General features: G+C 37.0%; 2 protein-coding genes across 2 annotated transcripts; one reads left to right on the plus strand and one right to left on the minus strand.

The window, feature by feature from the left end:
• Nucleotides 1-49: 49 nt before the first annotated feature.
• On the plus strand, nucleotides 50-14,656 carry Pdi (protein disulfide isomerase). The gene is made up of 10 exons (XM_028322564.1): nucleotides 50-311; nucleotides 473-670; nucleotides 849-1,120; nucleotides 2,234-2,401; nucleotides 6,466-6,575; nucleotides 6,981-7,101; nucleotides 9,132-9,298; nucleotides 12,001-12,166; nucleotides 13,202-13,291; nucleotides 13,964-14,656. The coding sequence occupies exons 1-10, from the start codon at nucleotides 167-169 to the stop codon at nucleotides 14,009-14,011; spliced, it is 1,485 nt and encodes a 494-aa protein (XP_028178365.1). The 5' UTR covers nucleotides 50-166; the 3' UTR covers nucleotides 14,012-14,656.
• Nucleotides 14,657-18,077: 3,421 nt separating this feature from the next.
• Nucleotides 18,078-25,123, minus strand: LOC114365841 (TOM1-like protein 2). The gene is made up of 10 exons (XM_028322525.1): nucleotides 25,097-25,123; nucleotides 24,105-24,221; nucleotides 23,122-23,268; nucleotides 22,244-22,395; nucleotides 21,386-21,456; nucleotides 21,178-21,243; nucleotides 20,862-20,967; nucleotides 19,960-20,050; nucleotides 19,243-19,302; nucleotides 18,078-18,536 (listed from the first exon to the last, which is right to left on the minus strand). Exons 1-10 carry the CDS (start codon nucleotides 25,121-25,123, stop codon nucleotides 18,348-18,350), a joined length of 1,026 nt encoding a protein of 341 aa, XP_028178326.1. The 3' UTR covers nucleotides 18,078-18,347.
• Nucleotides 25,124-25,522: the final 399 nt, after the last annotated feature.

Raw genomic sequence — 25,522 nt, forward strand, 5'->3', positions numbered from 1 at the left:
AATATTTTGACCAATCAGCGCTCTACACACGATCGACGCCAGTGTTGCNGATCGACGCTGCCACGTCAAAGTGAGACGGAGTGAATGAAGTGGCGTTTTTCGGCATTTTCGTAGAGCTTCGTCTTCCGAGAAGTTGACTCTTTTTATCGAGTCAATTTAATTCAAAATGCGTGTCTTACTATTTACGCTCCTAGCCCTCGTGGGCTGTGCCCTCGGAGACGAAGTTCCCACAGAAGAAAACGTTCTCGTCCTATCCAAAGCGAACTTTGAAAATGTTATTTCCTCAAACGACTTCATCTTAGTGGAATTCTGTAAGTTTGCCTTAATTATTTCTAATTACACCTTTGTCTTGTAGGATTTTGTAACGTAGAAGCAGTGGTTTTCATTGTTAACTTATAATGTGAGTTGACACGTCAGTGTGTGCTCATACCGGCATGCTTTGTCTTTACATGTATTATTCCGTATGTGACAGATGCCCCGTGGTGCGGTCACTGCAAATCGCTCGCTCCCGAGTACGCCAAGGCCGCCACCAAGTTGCTGGAGGAAGAATCTCCGATCAAACTTGCCAAAGTTGACGCAACTCAGGAGCAAGACCTCGCCGAAAGCTTCGGAGTTCGCGGCTACCCTACACTCAAATTCTTCAAGAAGGGCAACCCTATTGACTACACAGGTAATTCATTTCGCGCCTATAATTAATTCTAAACTTTTCGCTCTATTTGCAGTTGTTGTGTTTAAGAAATTTTACAGTTGGCCAATGTTTAGAAAACTTTTCATGCCTATTTTTCCTGTATGATTCTGACTGCATTGTAATCCAACTAGCATTACTTAATAGATTTTGTTTTGCCTAGGTGGTCGCCAGGCTGACGATATTGTCGCTTGGCTGAAGAAGAAGACTGGTCCCCCTGCCATTGAAGTCTCCTCAGCGGAACAGGCCAAGGAGCTCACTGCTGCAAACACTGTTGTTGTGTTCGGTTTCTTCTCCGACAAGGAGTCTGAGAAGGCTAAGGCTTTCTTGGGTGTTGCCAGCGGCATTGATGACCAGATCTTTGCTATCGTCAGTGACGAGAAAGTTATCAAGGAGTTGGAAGCCGAGGACGAGGACGTTGTTCTATTCAAAAACGTAAGTGTCTTTCATCCTTACATAGTAAATCTAATTATTGACTACTACAGTAGTAATTAATGTAATAATATTATCTAATGTGTTGTGATTTGATAACTAGTGAACTCATTAGATAGCAATTTTATTGGATGACAACCGTTAATAATATTATGATNATAATATTTTTTAGTTTTAGTTACAATCCTTACATAGTAAATCTAATTGGATTTAACTGCTGAAATTGACTACTACAGTAGTAATTAATGTAATAATATTATCTAATGTGTTGTGATTTGATAACTAGTGAACTCATTAGATAGCAATTTTATTGGATGACGACCGTTAATAATATTATGATAAAGCTATCTCTATTTAAAAATTTTATTGAGCCACTTTTTTATTTACTTGTGCGAATTTAGGTAGTTACCTCATAAAGTAATTGTTAACATGTACTGGAAAATTGTTATGGTTTTTATCAAAAACATGAAGATACCTTGCAACTAAGTTGTTAAAAGCAACTTAAAAATAATTGATAGTGAACTTCTCAATTTGTTATCACCAGGTCATCCTGTTATTAGTTCATCATTCTCATTATTGTGAGAAATTACTGATAAAACAATTTAAATTTTACATTGTGCCTAAATGTGATATGGTAGAAAATGATTTAATTACAAAAAGTTTGATTTAAAATGATACTCTGGTTATTAAGTTATTAAGACAATATGCTCCACTAATTCACTTCACTACTGATTTGGTATGCAATGTGTGTCTTAAGCTACCAAAAGCCACATAATGTGCGACGTCACTAAATATGGTAAACCAGTTTGGGTGATTTACATAATCCATCAGCACCAACTAGAATATAAAACGACTTCTATTCAAAACTCAATTTATATTCGATTAGAAGTTAAAAGCATTTTTTTAAAAGTGAATTCCGTTTTAATGAAAATATGAATGTTTAGATGAATTATGTTTGTACAAATCTAAAGAACTGTAGAATTATGACATCTATTATCATGTTCGTTTTCAAATAATGTGAACCGAATAGAAAAGTTTGTGTTTAAACCACATTTTCAATTAGAAAACAAAAAAAAGAATTTGCCGGAGATTTTAATTGTCTTCTCTTGTCAACAGTTTGAAGAGCCCCGCGTTAAGTATGACGGTGAGAAGTTCACAGAAGACTTGTTCAAGACCTGGGTGTTCGTACAAAGCATGCCCGTCATTGTTGAGTTCTCCCACGAGACCGCTTCCAAGATCTTTGGTGGACAGATCAAATACCACCTTCTCTTGTTCCTGTCCAAGGTAAGATATTTTATTTTTATTTTCGCAATTTATCCCCATTGTTTTGCAGGGCAAAAGAATACTACCGCACTTAGCTTCGTGATTGGGCTATTGTGCGCGATTTGTGGTTTATCTTCCATTTTATCCACATTTCAACTTCTCCATTTCGTGTGTAAAAAAAATTGATAATAAAATTATTTCCAAAGTTATTAATTAGTTAGAAGTGTGAATAACTAAAATTCTGATTTTTAAAACTGCGGCAAAAATTGCGCGACCGTAGTCGTTACACATAGTCGAACATTATTATTTTTGCGCTAATCATGAAGCATATTTTTCCAATAAGCAATCAAGAAATATTGATTTTTAATAGTTTTTGGCATACCACAAACATTAGTCTAAAAAATCATTATCAAGTAGTTTAATAGCCTACATTTTTTAAGACATACTATAAAAAACTTATGTATCTGTACGCGTAATTCGCAAGTAGAATGCATAGAAAGAGTGAAAGTTCATTAGGTCAATTGCGGGTCGCGGGCGCATACCGGCGCGGCGTCTTAACAATGAAACAGAAAAGCTGCATCTTAATGCCACACCTTAGTGTCTAAAATTGATTGCATCTATCTGCGAATATCAAGAGCTACCTACATCGTGAAAGTACAAACGTCATGTGACCCAAAGTCGATACAAGGAGATAGTTGTTCATTAAAATGAATACTTTTTAAATATCAAACTGGTTTGACGAAAGTTTCAGTTATACTTTCACATGTGAGATTTTACTTTTGAAATGTCTTGTGATTTTACAAATCGATTTTTAAATTGCATAAACGATCTGAAATGCATACTTATGCTTTTCAAATTAGAAATTCAATTTTTAACTTTAAAAAAGAAAGTTAATCAGACGAGTTTATCTTTCGCGTTGAGAACATATGCTTTTCAAATTAGAAATTCAATTTTTAACTTTAAAAAAGAAAGTTAATCAGACGAGTTTATCTTTCGCGTTGACAACAGATACGCAATTATGATTCAAATATGATGCTGTCCATAAAATTGGTGACATATCTATCCAACTGTACCACTAGATAGCAAAAGTTCTTAAATCTTAATCTAATTATTAAACGTTTGCTCAAATTTCTTAGATACACTTACTTTCAAGCAAGGACAAACCCGACACGACATCGCACTTCCTTAGGGGGCGTCCATAANACATCCTTACATAGTAAATCTAATTATTGACTACTACAGTAGTAATTAATGTAATAATATTATCTAATGTGTTGTGATTTGATAACTAGTGAACTCATTAGATAGCAATTTTATTGGATGACAACCGTTAATAATATTATGATAAAGCTATCTCTATTTAAAATTTTAACTGAGCCACTTTTTTATTTACTTGTGCAAATTTAGGTAGATACCTCATAAAGTAATCGTTAACATATACTGGAAAATTGTTATGGTTTTTATCAAAAACATGAAGATACCATGCAACAAAGTTGTTAAAAGCAACTTAAAAATAATTGATAGTGAACTTCTCAATTTGTTATCACCAGGTCATCCTGTTATTAGTTCATCATTCTCATTATTGTGAGAAATTACTGATAAAACAATTTAAATTTTACATTGTGCCTAAATGTGATATGGTAGAAAATGATTTAATTACAAAAAGCTTGATTTATAATGATATTCTGGTATAAAATTATCAATACAATATGTTTAGCTATTTAATATAGTTTGCCATGTCACTTCACTACTGATTTGGTATGCCATGTGTGCCTTAAGCTACCAAAAGCCACATAATGTGTGACGTCACTAAATATGGTAAACCAGTTCGGGTGATTTACATAATCCATCAGCACCAACTAGAATATAAAACGACTTTTAAAAATCAATTTGTATTCGATTAGAAGTAAAAAACATTTTTTTTTAAACAGAATTCCATTTTAATGAAAATAGGATTGTTTTGATGAATTATGTTTGCAGAAATGTAAAGAACTGTAGAAATATGACATCTATTATCATGTTAGTTCTCAAATAATGTGAAACATATAAAAAAGTGTGTATTTAAACCAAAATTAGTATACAAAAAAGTATTTGCCAGAGATTTTAATTGTTTTCTCTTGTCAACAGTTTGAAGAGCCCCGCGTTAAGTATGACGGTGAGAAGTTCACAGAAGACTTGTTCAAGACCTGGGTGTTCGTACAAAGCATGCCTGTCATTGTTGAGTTCTCCCACGAGACCGCTTCCAAGATCTTCGGTGGACAGATCAAATACCACCTTCTCTTGTTCCTGTCCAAGGTAAGATATTTTTATTTTAGCGATTTACATTTCATTTTGTGTGTAAAAAAGCATTATAAATAAAATTGTTTCTAAACTTATTAGTTAGAAATGTGTAACTAAAATTCTAATTTTTAAAAGTGCGGAAAAAATTGCGCGACCATAGTCGTTATTCATAATCGAACATTATTATTTTTGCGCTAATCATGAAGCATATTTTTCCAATAAGAATCAAGAAATATTGATTTTTAATAGTTTTTGGCATACCACAAACATTAGTCTAACAAAGCATTATCAAGTAGTTTAATAGCCTACATTTTTTAAGACATACTATAAAAAACTTATGTATCTGTACGCATAATTCGCAAGTAACATGCATAGAAAGAGTGAAAGTTCGTTAGGTCAATTGCGGGTCGCGGGCGCATACCGGCGTCTAGCAATGAAACAGAAAAGCTACATCTTAATGCCACACCTTAGTGTCCAAAATTGATTGCATCTATCTGCGAATATCAAGAGCTACATCGTGAAAGTACGCACGTCATGTGACCCAAAGTTGCAAGGAGATAGTTGTTCATTAAAATGAATACTTTTTAAAAATCAAACTGGTTTGACGAAAGTTTCAGTTATACTTTCACATGTGAGATTTTGCTTTTGAAATGTCTTGTGATTTTTCAAATCGATTTTTATATTGCTTATTAACCATCCGAAATGCATTTATCCTTTCAAATTAGAAATTGAATTTTAAAGTTTACATTTTAAAAAGGAAAGTTGTTATAAATGAGACTGAGTTTATCTTTCGCGTTGACATAACAGATTCGCAATTACAAATGATTCAAATATGATGCTCTCCATAAAATTGGTGACATAACATAGATATTATGTCACCAATTGTTGGATAGATCCAACTGTACCACTAGATAGCAAAAGTTCTGAAATCTTAATCTAATTCTTAAACTTTTGCTCAAATTTCTTAGATACACTTACTTTCAAGCAAGGACAAACCCGACACGACATCGCACTTCCTTAATAATTACCATCTCGACCGATCACAGTTTAGAAAAGCCAATGACCCGATAAGTTCAACGACCTTTGCGATTGCTTAGACATCGGTATTCTACGCTCGGTACCGTTCTGTAAACAAAAAATACATCGTTACATCCGTATGACGTACGAATTTAATTAATTGATGTATGAAAGATAGGATGCAAAAAAAGATATATGATCTTTGCAAAATGTTAGTAATATAAGTTGGTACAAACAACTGATAACTTTACACAGGGTTATTGATTCCTCCAGTGTTATTTTAATGCAAATTATATCCCTAGAGAATGCGGTTTTGTTACTAGTAATACGAAACCTTGAGTACTATCCTTGATTTATATGCACTTCAAGTCTATCTTTCTTCAGATCTAGTCACTTTCGCGATATCAATTCTGTTATACACTTCTGTCTGACCATAAAATTAAATAATGGATCAGGCAATAGGCGTATTTGTACATTCCAATTAGAAATCCTTTTCCTATCCTATCTATTGTGCAAATAAGTTTGCGAATTGAAATTTTAAGACTTTAAATAAAATATGCTTCCAAGCTGAATTCATATGGTGCGTCCACACTGGGCGAATATGCTCGCGCGGCAAACTCGACATCTTGCTCACTCAAGAGCAGGATGTCGAGTTTGCCGCGCGAGCATATTCGCCCAGTACAGAATACTTATAAGAATTACTACTAATACAAGAATTACTTCTCAAATTGCCTCAAAATCCGTATTCAACTTAAAATAAAAAACTAAACTTAAACTTTTTGGTTTAGAAAAATGGCGACTTCGAGAAGTACCTCGACGAACTCAAGCCTGTGTGCAAGAACTACCGCGACAAGATCATGTGCGTCGCCATCGACACCGACGAGGATGACCACCAGAGGTACGTGTAACATATTAAGGAAGAAATCTTTAGGAAAACCTGCTTTTTATTGACGAAAATGATGTTAATTAATGCAGTATGGCTTCTAGAACTCGCCACCTGTTCGTTTTTGGTGCGATGTCATGATATTTTTATTTTGTGGGGTAATTAATAGTTTATCTTGACGATATCTTACTATTTTCGTAATTATCATCAAGAATTAGGTCATTTTGGGAGAATAAAGTAACTTTGTATTATTCATATTTATTACGCAATGGTCAGTCGAATTGTGTAGTAATGTGTAATAATGTAAGTGAGAAAATAAAATTCGGACGAGTGTCTTTATTATTAGTGAGAAAGTGACACTGATTTAACATTGGGAAATTTACGCTTTGGATACTAGATAAAGTGACGTTTCCCCAACAGAATCCTGGAGTTCTTCGGCATGAAGAAGGATGAGGTTCCTTCCGCCCGTCTGATCGCCCTGGAACAAGACATGGCCAAGTACAAGCCCGCCTCCAACGAACTGAATGCCAACAGCATCGAGGTAAGTGATGTTTACCTTTTCTGCCATTTTTACGTGCGTTACTTCTCGTCGGTAGTAAAATAAATACATTTAGAGAAAAAAACAACCCTTCTACTGGCGCAGTTGGGTAAAGACTAATTTAGAATAGGCTAGATGACAAAATTTCAATTATTTGTCCGTCAGACAGAAAATTAGAAAATATTAGACTCATATTTTTTATTTTCTTTCATAATTAATTTAATTCATAAATAATAACAGTGCTACATCGAGTTGAAATGGCGCGATACTTCACGCTTGAGTAGAATTTTTACTCAAAAGTGACGTCACGCGACATTTCAACTCAATATAATACCTACTGTAATTATTGGATTGTGGAAAAAAAAAATATGAGTCTAATATTTTCTAATTATTCTGTCTGACGGACTAAATAGAATTTCGATTTAATTACCCAGTCATCATCCCTATTATACAGGGTGTTAGGTAAATGGGTATATGAGCCGACACTAGCCCATGTTAACATGGGCATATAAATGGTATGGTGAAGTCAGAAATTTGATATCATAATTTTATTTTTTTAAATTTTCATATAAAATAAATAATATAAAATCCGATTTGTATGAAAATTAAAATAATGAAAATGAAGATATCAAATTTCTGACTTCACCATACCATTTATATGGCCATGTTAACATGGGCTAGTGTCGGCTCATATACCCATTTACCTAACACCCTGTATTGATGCGCTAAAACTGTAATCTTTTTTGTCAAAAATTCCGTTTGATTTTGCGGTGTTTTGAGTCTAGCAATGAAGAAAACCTAACTAAAGTATAAGCCTACTTAAACGTTAACGTTCTTTTAAATACGCTACAAATAATACGGTGACACTAGAAAACTACTATTGTGAGAATTACATGCCGGATACGCGTTCCACTCGGTTGCTTTGACACGGCAAAGGTTGAAAATAGATAGTTAGCACCCACCTCGTTGAACAATTGAATAAATATAGGCTGTAAGAATGGATAAATGTACGTATTTTCATTTCTCATAGGTAGTTGATATTTAATCACGTTATTACTATTTTATAATGAAGCGTCAAATCAATTTACGCGTAACCTGTAAATCGCGATTAAAATTATTTTTAATCAGTGTTGTATGATTGTAACATTTTTTCTACAACCAGTAATTTTTAACTCGTAAATCTAACAGATTCTAGTTTTGTGAAACATAATATTTATACTTGATAACACTAAACAAAAATTGGCTTTGGTTGTAAAATGAGAATTTATTGCTACTTTTCCACATATCTAATTGATAACGAGTTCAAAACCGGCGAAGTAATACGGGCCTTATCAAAAACGAATAAAGCTTTAATACGCCTGACCGATATAATGCATTTTATGATTAAACCACATTATCGGTTTTCCAGCTCTCTTGTATTCAAGGTGTTTTAACAGTAGCTTGATGCACTTTAAAATGTATATGAAAATATGTTTGTTTGTCCCGTATGCGTTTATCCGATTGTGATGAAGCTTTGGGTGAGTATTTTTTCACACCAAAGCATTTATAGAACTAATTCCCATTGTAAATCGCAACGTGGACGTAGACGCGTAAAAGTAGCTAAAGCCAGCATTGTATACTAGTGAGCCGTTTCGCAAATATACAAAGACCTTAATAGTTTAGTGTAAATAGTTTTAGTCATATTATTCACCTTATAACAGCAATTTCATCATCTACCCGTGCAGGTTCATCATATTTGATATTCGATCTATATTCTCTATATTATATCTTATATTGTTGATAATAGTCGCCAAAATTAAAATTTCGAAATTCTATTTGAAACTAAACTAGTTAATATTGGACCATATGAAACTAAGGGCACATTTAGTTTACGCTCCGATAAACATTGATTGAAGTAGGCATAAAAATATTATTTCAACTCAGTATTTATTTTGATACAATTTAGTTGTAGTTTAGTGAAAAAATTATATGAGAATTGGAGTACAGTTTATCAACCACATTGTTTTCCTGCTAACTCATACTTTTGTCCATAGGAATTCATCCAGTCGTTCTTCGACGGCAAGCTTAAACAGCACCTGCTCAGCGAAGAGTTGCCCGAGGACTGGGCCGCCAAGCCAGTCAAGGTGCTGGTCGCCACCAACTTTGATGAAGTCGTCTTTGACGAGAACAAGAAAGTGCTCGTTGAGTTCTACGCCCCATGGTGAGTTGCTTATGTTACTTGTAACTTATTGAGATTACCTTGCTAAGGAATTCTATGTATAATCAATATTAATGTAAAGATTATAGCCTATATCTGACCCGGTTAATAAGAGGTTTGCGTACGAAAAGAATTCTGATCAGAATAGCCGAATTACACGTCATCGACCTTGACTCTCTCTTTTGTTTTCTTTGATTCTGATTTAATACATTCTCAGTTAGATCGGATTCATAGTTTCACTACACCTATTACTAAAGTAGAGGTAGGCCGATGTTTTGCTCACTAACGGTGACACTTAACGATAACTCGTTTATTCGATTGCGTGCGAAAGAAGCGTCAGATATTCAAAGTAATTCTTGTTCGTAATCTTGAAATATTCACTTATTGCCTTTTCAATGAGTTTAACCCACGTGTCTCAATGTGACTATTTATTGCATCAGATTTGAATTTACCAACTTCTTTACAGGGTCTTTATGAAACACTTGTGATTATACTTTTTCATATTCAAGGAGTAATTTACTTAGTGACAATATAACTTACTCGTTTATTTAAGTATTTTTCGGTAACATTTGGCGATAATTTTATTCAATTACGCCCTAAATTACGTAGACATTTGTTTAAATGGAAAAGTAACAAGCAGTAAGCAAATACAAGGAATTGTTCAAAGTCAAATGAACGAAATACTGACATTGAAAACAATGAATGTTCTCCATTACTCATTTATTGTTTTATCAGGTGTGTTTGTGCATTGTAATAACGGGTAATAGGTATTTAATTTTTATCGGCCATCTTGCCAGTTTCTATGTCAAGACCAGACATAGTGACGTGTTCTGATAACACGTGGAACTTTGGACGTGTCTCGATGTTCGACTTTCGACTCGTTAAATCTTTAAATTCAGAGCATCACAAGTCTGAAGATAGGTTCGTTGAGTTTGTATCAAGTTTTGAATGACATTTTATAATATGTGTCTCAGTACATCACCCAGTAAACATGTTAAATTAACTCCAGTGACAACTTATGTTAATTGCACTTGTACTAAACTATTGCTAATTGTAGTTGTCAGTGGCTCTGTGAAAACTTACTGACTTATCTGTTTATCGTTTATCGAACCGTTAATCAACGTCCGGGTAATTCCTACGCATTGCACTAAATAAATGCCAGATAATTAATTTTTTTGATGTTATCGTCTTTGATAAGCCTAATTAAACAATGACTTCAGAAGTTTGCGAACCATTTCTACATTCATTCTATCTTGACCCATATCTGCTTCATATCGATTCTTCCTACTAAAAATATTTAGGCTCAAACGACAACGGTCCCAGCTAAACATTGTGGGATTCTTATGTAGTTTTAATAAGAACGAATTTGCAATGAAAATGTAGTCTGAAATGATGTTGTCTGTACATATTAGTACATGAATAGGGAAAATATACCGTGAGATGAGTCAGCTTTTCTTTCTATACATACAAATATGATAAAGCTGAAGAGTTTGTTTGTTTGAACGCGCTAATATCAGAAACTTCTGATCCCATTTCAAAAAAAAATTGCATAGCCCATTTATCGATTTATCCATAGGCTTTAGGCTAAATCTAAATCACATGACCCTACAGGCAATAGGGGCGGAGCTGTAAATGAAAATGTTGCAAAAAAGGGAAATATTATTCAAACTAGTTTCACGCGTACGAAGTCGCGGGCACAGCAAGTATTTGATACGGGGTTAGGCTAGCAACATCCCCCATCGAGATAATGTGTCAGATAATTTTCTCAAATGTAGCATAGGGCGTTCGTTATTCCGTATTCAATGGGTCGGCATTAACACGTTGACGTTGCGTCGGCTCTCATTTGCCCGATGGCTCGGAAAGTGTTATGCAAATTATTATTGTTGGTAGGTAGCTGTTATCTTATCACGAACCCACGCCTTTGCCGGCGACAACACGGCGTCGTGGATGTATTGTTGGGACGCACTTTTGTGCTATTTATAAAGTTCTAAGGAGTGTTTAATATTCAATAGATCAATATATTATAATGATTAGCAACTACATACTTAGTTGTTTGCGTGATTGTAACGTTTTGTTAACATTAGTACAAAGTTGTTTTGAATGTTATAACAGAGATTTTATGAATACGATCAAAGTGCGCCAAACATTGTAAAAACGAATGCAAAATTGCTATACTATTCATAATGAAAAACAAATTACTTTTAACATGTACCTACCATGTATCGAAATATTTTAGAACAATTGAACCTCTTAAACTAAAAAAAGTGAACATCGGAAAAAAAATACGACTCCCGCGCTTTTCCCGGGTTTAAAAGTTTTCAGATGCTCATTTGTTTACGTTTACATTGTTTTCGCGTAGGTTTTTAATTAGTAGATTTTGTTTTCACGTAGGTTTTTAAAATTCGAACATGTGGCCTGATATTTGTCAATTTGGCTCAGTCTAACCAACTCGATGTTTTCACAGGACCCGTTATTTTTCCACAATGAGGGTTTTCGCGAATGAAAAATCCGCCAGATGGCAATACGTAGACGCGAGGTCCAAATGCTGCGTGATTGGTTATTTTTGACATGACATTGACAGATATGTCAAAATCCACCAATCACGCAGCAGTCAGACTCCACATCCACGTCCCGCCATCTAGCGGATCTTTCATTCGCGAAAACCCTCATTTAGCTCGTTCTGACCAATTCCATTTCTTTCTCAGGTGCGGCCACTGCAAGCAGTTGGTGCCGATCTACGACAAGCTAGGAGCGCACTTCGAGAAGGACGATGACGTGGTGATCGCCAAGATCGACGCCACCGCCAACGAGCTGGAGCACACTAAGATCACCTCATTCCCTACCATCAAGCTTTACACTAAGGACAACCAGGTATGCACCGTAAAAACATACCTACCAATCGAGTTGAGAACCTCCTCCTTTTTGAAGTCAGGGATTTTTTGTATGTTGACGACTTGGGAGACGATATGTACCGTTAGAATTCGATTAAGATGTGTGCAAATTATATCCGAATCCAATTGGAATTTAAATGTATAAAAAACATGTCCTTGCTAGCTGGTTTTTAACGAAGTATAAAAGAAGCTTATGTTACGAAGTCGGTTTTTATTACACTTTTTAAAATGATCGATCTCAAATAATGATGTTTATCGCACTGCATACGTTGACATCGCAATCTTTATCAGGCAGATGATGATAATATATCTGATACACATTCTTACAAATATCAGATGCAACGCAAGACATTATAGGCTACTCAGAATTTGTTTTTTCCGTGTAATTTTAACTTTACAGGAGAATTAAAGTTATTTTCCTGTTAGGGTAGTTATGCTAAATGCAATGAAGTAAATTAACAGAATACTTCGTGTATCATATCCATATAAATGTGATTCATTTTTATCTAAATTGCGATTATAGAATAGAAACGTGACTAAAATCAGGAGTCAACACAGATAGACATGTCATTCATGAGTCGATCTCGCCTTACTATCTGTCAAGGATATGTCAAATAATGATGATATTGTGTGCGTGCGTTGCAATAGCTACCGATATTGGGAGTATCGCGTTAGATTATTTTTCATTTGTATTTATTTGACTCGAGCTTTGTTATTATTATAATTATTCTAAAATAATCGCCATAGTGGCGTCATAGAACATTCATACGTAACCCAAAATTTTAAACTAGGTATTTTATTTATAAGTGCATTACTCAATATTGCTTGCCTTGTAATTGTCAGACTTTAAGTAGGTAATAAATCCCAGTGGCTGTACAAACCTTCAGTATCCCAGATATGACATTGACAGGAGGGCGCTATTATGAATATCAATGCTGGCTCTGATTTTTACACGTTTCAATATCATTGGACTTCTATTTTTGTGGTATATTTTATAAATGTGTTTTATTCGTAGGTCCGCGACTACAACGGCGAGCGGACGCTGGCCGGACTCACTAAGTTCGTTGAGACCGACGGCGTGGAGGCTGAGCCCACACCAAGCGTGGTAAGTTCGCCTGTACATCATCATCATCATTTCAGCCATAGGACGTCCACTGCTGAACATAGACCTCCGCCAATGATTTCCACAATGGCCGGCTGGTGGCGGCCTGCATCCAGCGCCTTCCCGCTACCTTTATGAGGTTGTCGGTCCACCTTGTGTGTGGACGTCCTACGTGGCCTCCACTCAAAACCTTGCTGCCCGTCAGCCTGTTTGCCTGTACACTGTCTAGCATTTGCTTTCGATATCGATAAAGCCGCACATAAGTATCGGGATAGATTTTATTCTGTAATCGCTGTCTTTTTCTTTTGGAAGTAATTAGATTGATTGGTGGAAAAATTAGGCCACTTCTAAGTCTGATTTTTTGTTATCTCTGCGCTCTATAAATCAATCGCGGATTGAAGTTCATTTGCTCTATGAATCAATCACGAAATTGAATCTGGAGATTTATAGGAACTGTTTCATTTTTAAGACGTAGCGAAACGAATACGAAATCAAATGTGTCGTAATATTACTCTGTTACATGATCGGATTGTTTCCACATGAGCTTTGTTTTGATCCGTTTAGAAGCGTTTTATGACACTCAATTAGTTCCTTACTAAAGAAAGTGACGCTAGCTAGGATTATATGATGATCCAAATGTATATTATATTACAATTTGGTTGTTTTTTTCCGCAGAGCGAGTACGACGAAGACGACGACGTGCCGGCCAGAGACGAGTTATAAGCCCACGGCGGCGCCCGCTCTCATGAGACTTCCATAGAATAGTTCTGTATAGATTATAATATTTTTTACTTAATCCGACACTAACCTTCGCATTTCATTCGCTAGCTGTTGAATAGTTCTCTAAAACATAGGTTGTTTCTTGTCTCCTGTATTGATATTGAAGGAATACTCGGGTTTCATCGTCGCGCGGTCAGATCTCTCAACGTGCCCTTTTATTTATTCGGATAATAAATAACTTATTTCGTAAGATATCAGCATAATTAATTTTATGTACGATACGAATTGTATTTATAATTTCTGTATCATAATGGTATATATTCTTTCACATTCCTTAGTACAAGTTTCGTCGAACAATTCGTTTTGATTCATTTTGTATGAGTGAAACTATTATTTTTTTACTTTAAATGCAGCTGTTGAGGTCCTCATCACAAAAATATTTTATAAGGTGATCTTATTGTAATATTGTTGTATTTTTATACGCATTTTATTTGTTTTTACATATAGTTAAGCTGTTGGGTTATTCATAGGAAGGTGCTTTCCTGTCAAACTTATCAAGTAGTGACTCTAAAATTGTGCAATTCTTATTATGAATTTGAAATTAACTACAATGATGAATGTATATAAAATTCACATCCATAGTAATCGCCAAATCTGCATTTTGTGTATCTATTGTGGATACAGAAATTGATAAATAAACAAAATTAAATATACAACCTACTTTTATTGATTCACCCTTTCCCCACAGATACAGGATAGGTCTTATACTGATAAGAAAAACAATAATTGTGTGATAATTATTTTATTATCTTAAATACAACGATTATTACAACATAAAATAACTTTTATTAAATAATTAACATTAAGCTTGTTCTTTTCAAATTATCACATTTACACCAAAAGAACATTTAATTGAGACAAAGTGGAATGATCGAGTTTATACAATACTTTGTTAGTACAGTTACTTTGGTATGAGGGGTTAACATTAACAAGGTAACTTTAGTCGTATAAAGCCCGGTCCGTGAGCACGTAGAATTTTGTCCAATGACCCCTAGCTACCCATTCTTATCGCTCGCGGGTAATTATGTTGCTATCGCGCTCGCACACTCACTGCGGGTGCCAGTCGCACAGTCGCGACAGCAATATAATTACGCGCGAGCGATAAGGATGGGTAGCTAGGGGTCATTGGACAAAATTCTACGTGCTCACAGACCAGACTATAGGTGGATTGGTTTGGTGATATAGGACATCAGACATGGGATTCTCATATTCAAGTTTAGGAAGCAACTTGAGGAAGAATAAGGTCTAAAGCTGGATCCGTATACGTACTCAAGAGCGTGCGTAAGTGATCAAATTAATTATTGCAATTATAAAGGTAGACTTTATACGTAAACCGTGCACGTTAACTCATACGGATTTTATGTGCTTCAAGTTCAACATAATAACAGTAACGATTATTGTCAGTTGGCTTCATATCTCATTTCATAAGATCAACGTACTCGTGATCAACTGATAGTTGTTTATTTTCACGCTAAAATGTGAAATAATTGATTAGACATTAGATAGAAGTAATAAGAAATGTCTACTGCGCCTCAACAAAAGTATATTTAACGTTACAATAGTGTATGAAGCCACTTTAGTTGAAATTTGGGAAAATCCTTATAAATACCAACATATTTCAGTCTTCCTTACAACTTGTGTGCTGTGCATTCCATCACTTCTTTGCCTCTTTATATCATTCTCAAAATGCTCAGCTATGTGTTTTGAAAATGCGATCGGATATACATCACTTTATAAATAGTTAATATTAATTTATACCCTACATTTTAAACCGGCATACCCTTTGGTATACGAATATTCCCTGTTTTATACAAATAAAAATAAATCTCATCAATGAACAAAAACAACCCAAATGTTTTGTAATTTAAAATAATTTCATGATTTAAATCTACATTTTCACAAAATGTGTATACAAATCGATATACATGAGATAAAAAGCAAATATCATGTCATAAAACCATCGTTTATCACAATCAAGACCTTTCACTTCGAATACATACATCATACTATAAAACCGTAATTCATAATTACATAGTCGTTATAACACCAACGGTCTTTTATTAAATGCTCCCATGGTCTAGTGACACTGCACACGGTATATATTAGAGAAATCTACTTAATTATACTTATCCTAGTGTACACGATTAGTCAATGATGCGGCATGTACTTAAGTGATGAAGCTGTTACATAGTATTTTAGATTGAAGTATTTTAAGTTGAACGAAAACCACTAAGTAGGCTTAAAACATTCAAAAGTCGTTAATAATTGATTTATTTATGATGTTACGTGATAATTTTGTTAAGTGACCTTTGATCTTTCTCGTACAAATTGACTTTGTCAGAAATGTGATAATATGTAGCACAAAAAAAACATCTAAAAACCCGAATTAGTCTCTATTAACAAGGCTTTATGATTTTATTAAATACCATGATAACTACTTTGAAATATCAAAAGTTATATGATAAAAACTTTCATAAATATATTTACACGAACCAATTCATTGTTTGCACACAAAATTATTAAATTGTATTACAGAAATCTGTAAGATCAGCTTAAAATATTTCAATTACATCTATAAAAAGCCAGGCACCAAACGGCATATTGAAACTTTGAAACACAGTGACTTTCTTGGCCGGTGCGGTCGGCTAACAACGTTTATACAAATTAAAGTATAACTAAAATTACGTGCTCACCAAAAGTATTACCCCCTTTAAGTATGTATAGTGAAACATAATTAAGTGTAATAGCAGATACATTTAGAAATAATTCATTTCATTTATAAAATATAATAATTTCTAGATTTCATAATAAATTAAATTACAGCACCCGACCGCACCTCTTTTCTCAAACCGGCACAGTTAAACCATATCTATAGGTACACAATTCGATGCAAAAACAACAACATTAAATCTAAAGCTAAGTTTGAATACTCGGGTTACAGTGGTTCCCAAACTGTTGGGTTAAAGCCCGCTAGGCGCGGCCATGTTTTTCTGCCTCTTCAAATCGTTCAAAATTACCAATTAATATTGAAAGGTAGCATTGGGACTGATTCTGTCAGCCAATCTAAATAGTCGTCAATCCCCTTTTCACAAATGATTTTAAACAGTATTAGGCCTGGTTTCCAACAAATCAGAGAGAAGAGATGTGTTTGAATAACCAATCAGATTTCGTTATTTCCACATCACATCTCCGCTCAGCTTCGATTCGGAAACCGGGCCTTCCTTAGAGCTCTTTCAAGTTAGACGTTTTGAGCCGGACACATTCGCCGGACAATTCCGCACACTTAGACCCTTTTCACACGTCCCGGTTGCCGGCTAACCGGCGCCGGGTATCCGGTGGTGAAGTGTATGGGCATGGTGCGTAGCTTTCACATGTTCCGGCGTAATTAATCCGGCGTCAAATGAGCTTTCACACGCCCCGGTTGATGACGGCAGTATCGACTAGAGAGCCGACAAGAGTACAGTCTCGTTCATTTCATACTAACTTTCAAAGATGGACCGTGAACAAATAATTGCAATGTGGCTTTTATATCGAAGACGAAAATATCTGCGCTGGAAAGAAATATCAAGAAATTATTGGGTTCATCCAATTAATATGAAAAGAGATGCATTAGGTGTATTCTATACATTACACCCAGATCTACGAGCACATGAAGACAGGTTTTTCCAGTACTTTAGAATGTCTATAACTACTTTTGACGAATTACATAACCGTTTGAAGAACTCTTTGCAACGTCAGGATACAAAACTCTCGCAGACTGTACCTGGACGACTGACCGGCCGGCGCGTGTGAAAGCTAGTTGCGTGTTCCATACACCACTGTCAGTTCGGCCGCCGGCTAACCGATGCCCGGCGACCGGACGTACAGTGGTGGATCCGGCGCGCACCCGGCGACCGCCTGCCGGATTAATTACGCCGGAACGTGTGAAAGCTACGTACCATGCCCATACACTTCACCATCGGGTACCCGGCGCCGGTTAGCCGGCAACCGGGACGTGTGAAAAGGGCCTTACTGTTGGTACTTGTCAATTTTATTCCAACGCAATTATCATACAATTTTCCGTGTGAGTTCTACAAACGAACGATATGCGACAGGCATCCGTCTCAAAACGTCTTATTTGAAAAAGTCTTTAGATCTGTAGTTACATTCAAAATTGACCAAAAGTATGTTTGAAAAGCCAAAATTAGTTCTTACTAAAATAACATTGAAGTTAACACCTAAAATCCGAGCCCTATCATCGTCCTACCTGGGGTAACCGCGTATCCTGTCCTCAACCGCATCAGAGCGCAAACATGGAGTCCTGTTCCTCCTTCTTGATCTGGCGGTGGCGGGGTGTTTGCGAGGGAGTGCTTTGGGCCCGGTTGTCGGCGTTGGGAAGGCTTTCGGCGGCGGCGGCGCGTTCCGCGAGGAATTTGTCGAAATCGCTGCTGGTTACGCTCTCTTGGGCGCCGTTTGCGTCTGTTGCGGCCTATAGGGAGAAAAATTCACTTATTTCATTCCGATTTTAATTAAACTACCGATTAGTGAGGTTAACCGTCCGATAGTCCGGTCTCCGAGCAGATAGAATTTCGTCCAATGATGGATCATTGGTAAAGCTACCCATCCTTATCGCTCGCGCGTAATTATATTGCTGTCTCGCTCGCACACTCACTGCGGCCGCCCGTCGCACAGTCGTGCGACACTGCAATATAATTACGCGCGAGCGATAAGGTTGGGTAGCTTGGGGTCATTGGACGAAATTCTATCTGCTCGGCGACCGGACTTTATTGATCGATATTCAATTATCCGTATTTACAGATCGATTTTTTGTTTATTCGTGATTTGTGATGAATGTTAATATTAGTTGATGAAATAACTAAAATATTGTGTGAATCGTAAGATCCGTATGATAGTTTTTATCTTAGCTCTAAAATGCGGTTAGTGCATACGTGCCCTAAAAATAACTGATCGTAAGTACTTGTTATCGTTATGGATGTGTGTAAAATAAATAAATAAATGATGTTAATTTAAAATTTTAGTGAAACTCAAAAATGCAGTTAGGTAATAAAAAAATAAGTATGGTGCATAATTTATGGAGAACAGAATATAAATGTAAAACGTGGACTAATAAATAAAATAAGTATATAACATTTGAATAATGACGTAAATAAAATGAAATGAAAATAAAAACACACCTTCTCTTGTTCTAACCAAGCGGCTATCTCATCTATCTCTCTCTGATCCATCCCTGTGGGCTAAAATATAATAATAAAATAAGTATAAAAATATAAGAATCATAGCTAAAATGTATAAAATATAATTGAAAGTAGATAATGAAATAATTCTTTTGACAATAACGAATAAAATTATGTAAAAATAAATAAAAGTAATATCAGTAACAGTAGGATATGCGATTATGAAGTTGATAATTATAATCTTATATCCGCACGCAGTTTGTTGCTTATCCATTTGCACATTGTGCGATGTTGTGCAACGTTTCTGAATATGTTGAGCGTTACGTATTTTGCGTAAGCTGCTGCCTATTGGATATTAGGCCTCAGCTGTAATTTTTAGAACCATAAGATTAGGTAATATGGTTCAAAATAAGTCAACAGCTATATTGCCACGGTCTGTAAATATATTTTTGTTGGACCATAAGACCGCTTTCATATTAGGGGGTGAGAAGCGCGACAGCAGCGCGGCAGCGGCGTTTTTATAATATGAAGGCAGGCATCCGCTGTCATATAGTATGAAATTATCGGCAGCGCGTCTGTCGCTGCTAAAGTCGTCTAAATGTGAAAGCGCTATAAGACAATAGGGTTCAAAATACGTCAGCAGCTATATCGCCGCTCCTGTAAATCTATAGTCATTTCACTAGACCTTAACACAAGGCAACAAGGTTGATATCTCACCAGCGGCTGGCCCTGCGTGGCTCGCTGGCTGGCGGCGGCGGCCAGGCTGCCGCCCGTCTGCTCCTCCAAGTTGTCTGCGTAGCTGCTGCCACTGCGAACACGGTTTATTGTTAAATAGGGTAATAGACACGCCACAACCCAGTCAATGAAACTGCGCAACTCGCTGAAATGCGACTTCCTCGCACTCGCACACCTCACGTTTGCCCCGTCCGTACCAGAGCGTCGACGTGACATCATGGCTGTCAAGTGCGCAGTTAACTCAACCGGGTTATAGCTAATGATTCACTAGATCCCCATAGTAAATGCTTTATACGTAGTGTGTATCTTTTCTCAAAGGTTTTAATACCACTTTATCACCTGTCATTGCACTGGAAGGAAGCCAATCCTTAACTCTTAATAATTTCATTGCAGTCCAATGAGGGCTATCGTTTTTATACTTAACAGTTGGCACCCCTGGCGATTGACAGGACCTTACTCTACAGTGGCGCCATCTTGATGAGTGCAAATGCGATAGTCCTCCTACCACTTTAGCGCTCACCAGTTGGTGCCACTGTCTTCGCTACTAGCAAGTGACAGGACCTTAAGGACGAATCCAGGTTTTTTTTTAGGGAGGGGATTTTTTGAGATTCACTCCTAATTGTTCAAATGTTTTTATTCCTCCACAGATGACAGAATGAGTGACACAGTAGACTTTTTGTCTGTAACCCGAAACTACATAAACGGCGTTAAGAAATAGCACTGCTAATCTCATTAAATTACATTTTTGTAAAATAATAAAACATGACCTTAGTCACTTTGAATCGTACACGTTACACGAGGAACATCAGTCTGAATCGTGATTCAAAATGATGACCACGACCACTCTGACAAGAGTGTACCGACTGAGAAGAATAGTCACTTACCCAGTTTTAGATGTTTCGTAGGTAACGTTCCGCGACTGCGCGAACATATCGAACTCGTCCTTCGACGCCTGCCCAGGCGATCGATCGGGCTGCGAGTCTTTCACGCCTGAAAAAATTGTGTGTTTAATAAAAAAAATAATGAGCCAATTTCATATTTTTATACCATACAAATCATGAAATCTCAAAAATATATTCCAGTATTATTTATTATTAGTACACCATGGTGAATTCAAAATAAAAAAATGCTTATATTAAAACCATAAGTTTCATACAGCCTTGAACGGTACTTTGAGTCTACTACTTTGAGGTAACTTACTCAGTTTTGCGACGTCCGGCACATCATCGCTCAAGTCGATCAAGGCGTCATCTTCAGGCTTCTTTGCTGTAAATAATAACATACTTTTGCAACAATATTATCTAAAAATAATAGTTTTCTTCTACCAGTGTGGGCCAAATAAAATGTAATCAAAGTTTTAGAAAATGAATGTATATTTAAAGTCAACATGGCGTTGTCTATTACTCACGTGATTCGTTTTTAGGCACGCCCATAGCAGCGCCCAAGATAGCAGAAGGGGTGGCTCCAGTCACAGCATTCCTGTGAAATACAAAACCTATATTTAGAGATCCAAAATAATTAAGTTAAGATTCCTAATACGCATGCCGCTCATAGTACTCAGAACTGACGGCCGATGGGGCAGTAAGGTTCTGGAGTACAGGCCACGTACCGGAAAGCGCAGCATAGGACTTCTATCCACAAGGTGGACCGACGACCTCATAAAGGTGGCAGGGAGGTAGGTTTTTTCGTCACTGTTAACACGAAAACGCCCAACGACCTAAACGCCAGAGCCCTCTAGTGCAGTTAGATTGAGTTTACCTGTTGTTGATTAGGTTCAAGCACTAGATCCTGGCTACACAGAAGTTGCAGCGGTGGGAACGAGAGGTGGGAATGGTCCTATACCATAGAGATCTAGAGAGATACCAACCAATGAGAGAGTCAGTAGTAACCAATCTAGAGAGATACCAAAAAATGCGCTGTGTTCGAAACTCAGTCGCGTTAGGGATTCACACACACAAAGTTATCAATTAAATACTTCGCGAAGTGTGTGTGTCGTGCACACATTGCATTCAGTGCGACTACATACGCAGTCACGTGCGATTGAATGTATTTTGTTACTTTGAATGTGCTCATTATCCACTGACTCAACGTGCTAATAATCTTTTTAGTATTACGCAAGCAATGTAAACTGTTTATACTTAAAACGTCAACTGCATGGCACATCGCTGTCGCAAGCAATGTGTTCTGTTTTTGGGCATATTGCTGCGACACTAGCCACGCCCCCTTTTCACATCTCCCTTTAGTTCTTGTGATCTGTGTCCCGTACCGGTTGTTGACGTGGCGCTGGTGCCGCAGCAGCAGGTTGTTCAGACGGTCGTTGGCGTGCAGCAGCTCAGCTGTGAGAGGCGACTCGCCTGCCAGCCGCCCTACTAACTCGGCAACACGCGTCTGCATGGCTCGCAAGGTGTCTGCTAGCTCCTGGAAATACGACTATATGTTAGTTATAATACGAGCGACGGATCCCATGTGACGTCATTAACGATTCTACAAAAAAGGCTAAGGGAGTATGACTTGCACTTCTTCCACCACGCCCAGATGCGCAGGCGATGTGGACAGTGTACGTGCGACGGGCGGCCGCAGTTAGTGTGCGAGCGCGACAGCAATATAATTACGCGCGAGCGATAAGGATGGGTAGCTCGGGGTCATTGTACGAAATTCTATCTGCTCGGCGACCGGACTTAAGTTGATAATGTGTATACGCGCGAGCGATAAGGATGGGTAGCTTGGGGTCATTGAACGAAATTCTGTCTACTCGGCGACCGGACTTTAGTTGATATAAATGTGTATGTGAGTGCGTAGATGGGTTTTAGGCGGTTATCACACTGCACCGCGCTCCGCCGCGGAACGCGGGACGACAGATTTAATCATTGTATGCAAGTACCTAAGTTTGTATAGAAAACACGAGCGGCACTTCAGACTGACAACGCGTCTGCGCGCGGGATTTTTTATATGAAATCACGCGCTCCGCCGTAGAGCGCGGCGCAGTGTGATAACCGTCTTAGTGATGTGTGTAACTTATAATAGCCACGCTCTTAACATACGGGAGATACTGATCGGGCGTCCTTTTTGGCACTCTGTCTGTCTTTTTTATTCTGTGTGTCAAACATTTATTAATATTATATTCTATTGTATAATTACACTCACGTTAAGCAATTCTATATCGCTGGGGTGGTGCGCGGCGGGCGGCTGCGACGTGAGCTCGTTAAGCATGTCGTTCATGACGGCCATGTTGCCTTCCACCACGCCCAAGTCGGCGCGAAGCTTGTTAGTTTGACTCTCGGATAGGGTCACCTGTTTGGAAATACAAAAACATACAGTCGAATTGAAAACATCCTCTTTTATTCAAAGTCGGTTAAAAATTGCAAAAACACCGCTTGATAAGTGAACACGCTGTTACTGAGTGAGTGTGACTGTTTTGTGGCAAATAAAGCCTATATTTGTATATTCAGATTTGTGTTTAGTAAATATTCCTAAAGCAAACTGCACGTAAAATGCATTTCAAAAAGTTGTACAAATACAAAATCATTTATTGTGAATCATAAGTAAAATGGTGACATGTTACATTAGGTAGTATCACTATGTTCCGCTCAAAGAGCATACAATTTGCCAGACAACAATAAAATTTGGCAGTTACATATACTAATTAGATTTATCGTCAAAGAATTGTAGTAAAGTAGTTTTGTAAGAAGAATACAAAAAAATAGGTACTTTTTTGTTTTCAAATCATAAATCTTATAATAGTTTTCTAGTATAGGTCTAGTGCCTGAGGTATGGGAGCGACACGGGACGTTGTTTTTGAGACTTCAAACGTCAGCGAAACCCCAGATGTATAGTTCCAAAATACTGAACTGTCCTATCCATGACATTGACAGTGGGGCGCCACCGTCAATACCGGATCGCTGGTTCCGATTTTTGCCATGTTGGAAACCATATAGTTGAACGATGGTAGCGCCCCCCTGTCATTGAGTTTGGTGGGACAGTTCAGCGTGGGTCGTCTATATTTCAGATCTGTATGCTCTGTCATCTCTTACATGTCAATGTGTTCCCCCTTCCCATACCTCAGGCACTAAGTTATGATAGATATGATTTTTTAATTGGTTTTCGTTCTAATTGCACATTTTACATACCGTAGCGACCGCCTGTTCAGGGCTGGGCCTGGTGGGCGAAGCCTGCGGCGGCGCGCGTTGTGGAGACCCTACCAATACTGGCTCAGGACCATCGGGGACACTCTGGAAATTGTGACACTGTGTTAGGCGATTATCACACTGCACCGCGCTCCGCCGCGGTACGCGGGAAGACAGATTTAATCATTGTATGCAAGTACCTCAGCTTGTATAGAAAACACGCGCGGCACAACACACTGACAACGCGTCTGCGCGCGGGATTCGTTATAATAATATGTAATCACGCGGACCGCGGTGCAGTGTGACAATCGCCTTAGGCCTTTGCTACGCTTAATTTGGTTATTCTAGTACATTTTTGTAAATAAATTCCAATAAGCCAAGTATTGTTATAATATTGTAATGTTTCGTAATAATTTTACAACTAAACAAATGAGATAAATTCTAATTTAATAAATTAATTCTTAGTTTTAGGACTGTCAAGTGGACGGGTTTTAATGAAATGTTATAAGTTATACATCAGATTATCACATAGCCGAAACCGCGAGCAGAACCTAGTAATAAAGTACTGAATTAAGGTGATCATAGTCTATAATAATAACCCTAATTCGTATTAACAAACAACTTGACCTTCTCTCTCATTAATATAGAATATATATTCTACACATACGAGTACGATAGATATTTATGCAAATGGCATAGTTGCTAATAGACACAATTATCACACTGATATGCGTCACAAACCGGTTTAACCTACGACACCGCAGGGAGTGCTGTTTACGTGTGACACATATTATTACATACCTAGGGCCTAACCACAGACTACAGAGTTTTTGTCGGCCGACAGTTGGGTCGGGCTGTTGATCAGTATCATAAACATGTATGAAAGTGCGCACATTGCATCGATTTGATATCTGCCGATTCTGCATAGATAAATTAGAAGGCTTCCCAGCGATAAATATACCTTATAGCACCCATAAGTTGAGAGCGAAACAAACCGTAGGTAGTTTCATGGTGAAAGTCATATTGTATAGCATGACCTTTCTGTATACAATGTATACAGACAAGCATTGTTACAAGATCAACAACAGATAAGTTTGTCAACACTAATTCAAGGCCTTAGTTTTCTAATACTACACAACTGCAATTATTTTGATAACAAATTCATAATTAACTACAACATTTTAATAACTACAGATTTTAATGTATTTTATCGACATGCCTGACTGAGTTATGAGTGATATTGATAAAATTACCCAATTAAATAATTACTTCCTGAATTCGAGCATGCACCTTTTTGCAGCGGATTCTCTGATATTTGTTTCTATTAAATAAAAAATAAATTTAAAGAGACTGATGGTTTAGTAGTCAAACCTTAATGTCGAGAAAAACAGTGATGTCATTAACATTTCCATGGGGGGGGT

This window comes from Ostrinia furnacalis, unplaced genomic scaffold (genome assembly GCF_004193835.3).
Source record: "Ostrinia furnacalis isolate ACB-3 unplaced genomic scaffold, ASM419383v2 OfSCF7664, whole genome shotgun sequence".
Taxonomy (NCBI): domain Eukaryota; kingdom Metazoa; phylum Arthropoda; class Insecta; order Lepidoptera; family Crambidae; genus Ostrinia; species Ostrinia furnacalis.

Excerpts from the sequence above, each read along its gene's own strand:
- Pdi (XM_028322564.1), top strand. The coding sequence starts at position 167 with ATGCGTGTCTTACTATTTACGCTCCTAGCCCTCGTGGGCTGTGCCCTC. Across the intron at positions 7,102-9,131 it reads TGAATGCCAACAGCATCGAG|GAATTCATCCAGTCGTTCTT; the intron begins GTAAGTGATGTT and ends TTTTGTCCATAG. Across the intron at positions 9,299-12,000 it reads GTTGAGTTCTACGCCCCATG|GTGCGGCCACTGCAAGCAGT; the intron begins GTGAGTTGCTTA and ends TTTCTTTCTCAG.
- LOC114365841 (XM_028322525.1), bottom strand. The coding sequence starts at position 25,123 with ATGACTTTCACCATGAAACTACCTACG. Across the intron at positions 21,244-21,385 it reads CGTGCCTAAAAACGAATCAC|CAAAGAAGCCTGAAGATGAC; the intron begins GTGAGTAATAGA and ends TATTATTTACAG. Across the intron at positions 20,051-20,861 it reads TACGAAACATCTAAAACTGG|TGGCAGCAGCTACGCAGACA; the intron begins GTAAGTGACTAT and ends CCGTGTTCGCAG.